Source organism: Triticum urartu, chromosome 1A, assembly GCF_056163025.1.
Source record: "Triticum urartu cultivar PI428250 chromosome 1A, HENAU_Tu73, whole genome shotgun sequence".
Classification (NCBI taxonomy): domain Eukaryota; kingdom Viridiplantae; phylum Streptophyta; class Magnoliopsida; order Poales; family Poaceae; genus Triticum; species Triticum urartu.
The window spans coordinates 569029636-569036371 of record NC_141873.1 but is presented as its reverse complement, the minus strand read 5'-3'; the positions used below and the strand labels follow the sequence as shown (position 1 = coordinate 569036371).

At 46.3% G+C, this 6736-nt stretch overlaps 1 protein-coding gene across 1 annotated transcript; it reads right to left on the bottom strand.

The window, feature by feature from the left end:
• Positions 1 to 2790: 2790 nt before the first annotated feature.
• Positions 2791 to 3443, bottom strand: LOC147992855 (uncharacterized). Its single transcript, XM_087541611.1, has 2 exons — positions 3425 to 3443; positions 2791 to 3350 (listed from the first exon to the last, which is right to left on the bottom strand). Exons 1-2 carry the CDS (start codon positions 3441 to 3443, stop codon positions 2791 to 2793), a joined length of 579 nt encoding a protein of 192 aa, XP_087397737.1.
• Positions 3444 to 6736: the final 3293 nt, after the last annotated feature.

Below are 6736 nucleotides of genomic sequence, written 5' to 3'. Positions count from 1 at the left end.
AACTTCCCCTCGAGGTGACAATTTTTGTTATGTGCTTCGGCTTATGTTTCCTTGTACTAACAATGCAGCTGAGTACGAGGCCCTGCTCCATGGTCTCCGGAAGGCCAAAGAGATGAACTTGAGCCGGGTAAGATGCTTATGATACTCAGACCTTGTGGCTCAACAGGTGTCAGGCAAGTGGGATTCTAAATATCCCCTCATGGCGGCTTACCGTCATGAAGTCGATGCTGTGGCTTGACATTTCAAGGGTTACGTAGTGGAACACATTGATCGAAGGAAGAATGAGGCGGCTGATGCCTTAAGCCGACTGGGGTCTCAGCGTAAGCCGGTGCCGCCTAACACCTTTCTTGATGTTTTGCATAATCCTTCTGTTAAGTTGCCTACAGAGGAAGATCTGGCAATACCAGACCCGGAGGCACAGCTGGTGGCGGCTCTCCATGTTATCCCGGATTGGAAAGTGCCTTATTTGGCTTACATGACCTGGGGAGAGTTGCCTGAAGATGAGACCTTGGCAAGACAAATCGCCCGGCGGTCCAAATCCATGACAATTGTCAATGGCGAGTTACATCATTACAGCGTCACTGGAGCGATTCAACGTTGTGTGTCACCTATAGAGGGTCAGGAGATCCTTCATGAGATTCATGAAGGCGATTGTGGTCATCACGCCGGCTCAAAATCTCTTATGGCCAAAGCTTTCCGTCATGGGTTTTATTGGCTGACGGCTCATGCTGATGCGGAAGACCTGGTCAGTAAATGTGACGGATGTCAGAAATTCTCATGAAGAGCCCATGTGCTGGCTCAAGAATTGAGGATGATTCCAATTACCTGGCCATTTGCAGTCTGGGGGCTTGATATGGTCGGGCCTTTCAAAAGGTCTAAGGATAAAAAGACTCACCTCTTGGTGGCGGTTGACAAGTTCACAAAGTGGGTGGAGGCGGAGCCAGTCAGTAAGTGTGATGCAGCCACGGCGGTCCAGTTTATGAAAAAGGTGATTTTTCGCTTTGGTTTTCCACACAGCATCATAACTGATAATGGCACTAACCTTTCCAAAGGAGCTATGGAAGAGTTCTGTCAACGAGAGCATATCCGGCTTGACGTTTCAGCCATGGCTCACCCTCAATCTAATGGTCAAGCAGAACGAGCTAATCAAGAAATCTTGAGGGGTATCAAGCCCTGGCTCTTGGTCCCCTTGCAGCGGACGCCGGGTTGTTGGGTGGAGGAGTTACCTTCTGTACTCTGGAGCATCAATACTACACCTAACAGATCTACGGGTTACACGCCTTTCTTTATGGTGTATGGAGCAGAGGCGGTCCTGCCAAGTGACATCCGTCATGACTCACCCCGTGTGGCGGCTTATGTTGAGGAAGACAACGAAAAGGCTCGGCAAGACGCACTTGACCTGTTGGATGAAGAGCGAGACTTGGCAATAGCCCGCTCGGCGATTTACCAGCAAGACCTGCGCCGCTACCACAGCCGCCGGGTTAAGTCCAGAATCTTTCAGGAAGGCGACTTAGTGCTCCGACTCATCCAGGATCAATCTGACATGCACAAGCTATCCCCTCCTTGGGAAGGACCCTTTGTGGTCAGCAAGAATCTGAACAACGGATCATACTACCTTATCGATGTTCGGGAACACAAAGACTCACGTAAGTCGGAGGAGGAGACCCGTCGGCCGTGGAATATCGCTCATCTTCGGCCTTATTATACTTGAGCCATCGGCTCTAATGTGTATATACTTATACTATGTATATTACATAAAGCAATAAAGCAGGACCTCTGTCCTTTTTTCCACTCCCAAAAAAGGTTTATGTGTTTTCTTTGTCAAGTGGTGGAGATAACCAAGGAGAAGCGGATCATATCTGAATCCGGCTTTCCTTTGGTCCGGTTTATGATCATATTTGAATCTAGCCGTGATCACTTGGGGGCTTCCTGTTCAAACATAGGTCGTATTCGAACCAAAGAGAACATAGCTGTCGATACCCACTTGATCGGCATACTGCCAAACCCACTTGGGGGCTTCTTGATCATATTTGAATCATAGCTTAACCCCTTTTGGGTCTGACGTGGATCGTATTCGAATCAGCGTCATTAAACAACTCTTATGGTCACTTGGGGGCTTCTTGTTCAAACATAGGTCGTATTTGAACCAAAGAGGACATAGCTGTCGATACCCACTTGATCGGCATCGCCACAGCCACTGGGGGCTAACAGATCATATCCGAATCTTAGCTCAACCCCTTTGGAATGGTTCACTGATCGTATTCGAATCAGAAACCCTAGAATTTTGTTCATCATATTTTACAAGTGTTAACATTAGATATCTTGTGACCCTCTTGAAAATACAATGGAATACATTACAATCCTCCAGGATTAATATTGGTTACATCAGGTTGTTAAGTACCAGGTGAACTTGTATGTGCCAATTTTCAGGAGTTAAACTTACCCTCGGGGGTTGGTTTATATAAGCCGGAAAAGCAGCCGTAAGCATCACAGGGCAATGCAAGGTATTTCTGCAAACGACATAATAGATTCATATAAACTACAAAGTGCATAGTGACGGTGGCTTATGCAAGTATTAAGGGCCATAAGCATGCGCAAAGGCATAGCAAAACTCAAGGTATTTTTTACTCTGTTACAAGACTCCCCGAGTCTGAATGATGCGGCATTGTTTTTCTACAACGACATAAGCAGGTGGCGCCTGACAATCTAATCTTGGGGTTGATTTGAAGCCTCCGGGTTATCCTTCTCCGTCTCTCCGCCGGCTGCTTTGTCCTGGAAGGATGATGAGGCCTAGTCAATGCCACTCAAGGCCTCAAACTCAGCTTCATCATCTATTAAACCGGTTGGGTCGACTTCAGGAGGAAAGGTGTGCTTACGGGTTGGAGGGATCAAGCTGACTTCGTCATAATGCAGCATGGGGATTCTCCGATTCTCCTTGTCATAACCCGGCTGACACTTGGTGAGGTCAGTATCGTTCCCAATAAGAGTAGCCACTGGACGTATATCCTTCACACAGGCGGTGAAATCCTTATCATTAAACACGGTGCCATCTTCCTTTAAACTTGGATACCCAAGAGCAATATCAGCAGGGTCTAGTTCTGGAAGCCACGCCTTGGCCCGGCTCAATGCGGCTATAGCTCCGGCTCTTGCAGATGCTCGTCTTAACTCTTGGATTCGCTGAGGTAGCACAGCAAGCCGCTTCAGCACATCTTGCAGGAGATAGGGAACATCATTTGATAAAGCCACAACGGACAGAACACGTTGTGACCCGGTGTAGAGCTGTTCCACCAGAGTATAAACCGCCTTCAGCTTGATCACCATATTCTGCTTGAGATTTGTGCTCCTGGGGCCTGCGTTATTAAGCATAAGGTGAGTCAAAGGAAACAACTAAAATGGTCATTTAAGGTTTGAGTAAGTCACTCACCAAAGATTGATGAGACCATTCAAGATATCTGGCGCTTTAAGTCGGACAGTTCGGCCGTTGCTTCCGCAAGCGATGCCTCTGCTGTCTCGGCCCGGGTCACCAGTGCGGCCTTTTCATCAGCCCAAATTTTCTTCTCCGATTCAAAATTTTTCTTCAGCTTCTCTTGTTCAGAGACGCTGAATTCAAATTTGGAGTTAGCCTTTTGAGTTTCAATCTCCTGGGCTGCCACGCGGTTCTTCAAGTCAACAATCTCCGATTCAAATTGACTTATGATGACCCGCATTGCACCGGATAGTAGTCAAGATTACGGTAAATAATATTAAGTCCCAAGCACTTTGCAAGCAAAGGTACTTGACACTTGGGGGCTAATGTATACTGAAGAACTTTCAATTACTACTCCAGCTCATGGAAATTAAGTCCCAAGCACTTTGCAAGCAAAGATGTTTGGCACTTGGGGGCTAATGTGTATCACAAGTGCTACAACAGGGTTAAATGTCTTTTTCCTAAGCCGGATAAGCAATGCTAAGCAATTTTCTAAAGTCTACAGCATATTTACTTATAAGCAATAGACTTGGGGGCTGGTACAGTAAGTATGGTTAAAGAAAGCTAGCATAAGTCATACCTCAGATTTTTGCTGTATCTGCTTCACCATGTCAATTTCCAGGTCACGGCTGCTATGTACTTGATTGATATAGCCGGAGACGATCTCTCCAATACTCAAATGAGTATATTCAGTGACGTCCAGCTTGGCCTTTCGGCGTTCTACCAATTCCTCTTTAGAGCACTTGGCAAGTACAGTTGGTTGTGCCGGCTCAACAAACTGAGTCTTGAGAATCTCAACTTCCGGATCATTTGCCTTGGCAGGGCTAGGAGCCTCCGGGTTACCAGAATCGTTGAGGGTTTGCTCAGTAGGCGGGTCAGAGGAAGATATAGGAACATCATGAGATGGTTGAGGCGGCGGCTCGTGAGCAGAGGCGTCAGGGGCAGCTGTGCCCAGCTCTGGTTCAGTCACAACCGGCTCTTGGGGCGGCTTATTCTTTTTTGCCCTTTTGCTGGGCTTTACTTGCACACTGTGGAAAAGGTAGACAGGTTAAATACAAAAAATATGAGTAAAATGAGGCATAAGGTACAACAAGTTCATATTACCCGGGAGCAGTTTTGAAGGCTGGCATGTTGGACTGCATAGACTCACCGGAGGAAGGTAAAATATCCTGATAGTTGGAGTCAGAAGAATTGAGAGGCTGACGAATGAAACCTACCAAAGGAAAAAGAAGGCGTAAATCGGAGATAACCTCAGCCTGGTGTTTCCTGGTCACATCAGGTAAGCCGGAGGAGAGTTCCACGTCTTTGCTGGTCCGGGTCTGCCTCCGGCTCTCATAAATTTGTCACTTCAAAAGAAATTGAGGGTCTTGGTAAGCTAAAGGATGTGAAAATCTTACTTTCCGGGTCACTCTTCGGATTTTCAACCTCGGTAAAGGCTCTGAGTCGGAGGAGATTATAGTTACCTCTTCAACAGCTTGGTTGTTGCCTGTATCCTCCTGAAAGGAATTAATGTCAATAACATGATGATAAAAGAGTCAGAGGAATTAGGAGTTACCTCTTCTTCATCCTCAGTATCATCTAGTTTCATCATATCTGAGGCGCTGGGTTTCCTCTTTCTTGAAGTTCCAGTCTTAACGGTTCTTCTTTCGGCTCTTTTCGCTGCTCTGGCTTGTTTGGCAGCCTCATGGTCATACTTGACCTTCCAGAAGTCGCTATTTGCCTATGAATAAGGATAAAGGGTTATGAGTAAAGGTAAGGTATAACATAATAAAGATAATTGTGGAGGATAATAACTCACTGGAGGGGCCGGATTCTTCTTGCAGAAAGGAAGTAAGCCAAAGGCATTACTAGTCACCGTGCCCTCTTTCAGCAAATACTGGGTTGTAGCTTCCACCACATCATCTGGTAAGTCGTCAGGACTATGACGCAGTGGGTCATCCTTTTCGCCTGAGTAAGTACACATTAAGCCGGGGCGGCGGCTTAACAGAATCACTCGCCAAGCAACCCAGACTCGGACCAGGTCGATGCCATCTAAACCATTCCCCAAAAGAGCTTTGATTTTCTTAATAGTGGGGGTGAGTGACAGACGCTCAATAGCAGTCAACTTGTCCGGCAGCGGGTGGTTGGATTCAAGACGCAAGGCGCGGAAGCCGGGCAGTGAGTTTTCACCAGCCGGAGAAGTGTCCTAGCAGTAGAACCAAGTTTGGTTCCAATCCTTTGGATGACTCGGTAGTTCAGCATAAGGGAAAATGCAGTCTCTCCGTCGCTGAATCAAGATGCCACCAAGTTCTAGACTGGGTCCGTTGGCGCGCTCATTCTGCCGGTTCAAATAGAACAACTCCCTGAACAAAAGTAGGTTGGGTTCTTCTCCAAGGTAGACCTCACAGAAAACTTGGAAGTTGCAGATATTTGACATGGAATTGGGCCCGATGTCTTGAGGTCTTAAGTCAAAGAAATGCAGAACGTCTCTAAAGAATTTTGAACCGGGAGGAGCAAATCCCCGGCTCATGTGATCGGTAAAAATGATCACCTCCCCTTCCTTGGGTTGAGGTTTCTCTTCAGACGGTTCAGGAGCACGATAAGACATGACATCCTTCTTGGGCAGATGGCCAGACTTGACAAACTCAGACAGTTTGTTCTCTGTAATAATGGATGGGACCCAGTTGCAGGTAACCGGAGGTTTAACAGCTTTGGGTGCCATTGGGTAAATTGAAGCCTACAACAAGATAAAGGAAAATTTTCTAGTTTATTATAACCCGGAGAATAAACATTATTGGGTTATTTAAGATGGCGGCTTAAGAAGGGGCCTAATGACATGCAGGTAACTGTGTGATAATGTTTAACAGCTGCAGGTATTAAAGATCATTAAGGTTTTCTTAAGTCGCCAAAGGCAAGCGGTGCTGACAGCCGGTATTATCTTAAACCGGCCACGTGGACTACTATGGCTGAAACAGACTCAACAAACGCAGTTTTTTGGCTAAGTGTGGAACAAACAGGTTTCACAAGTTGCAATCATTATTTTGGATCAAACGATGCTCTTGAAAGGAAAATATTTCTAGATCTAAAACAGTACAGAGAAGTTCACATACTCGCGGAAGGCTTCCAAAACAAGGGAAATGAGATCTGTTCTCATACAGGATAAGCACAAACATTTTCCGTAGCAGTTCTAAGTTGTTTTTATAATCTAAACAAGACATTGGAGGTGAGAGCTAATGGAGGTTTGCGTCGGGCGGCGATGAACGACGACGAACTCAAGACGGTTTCAATGCA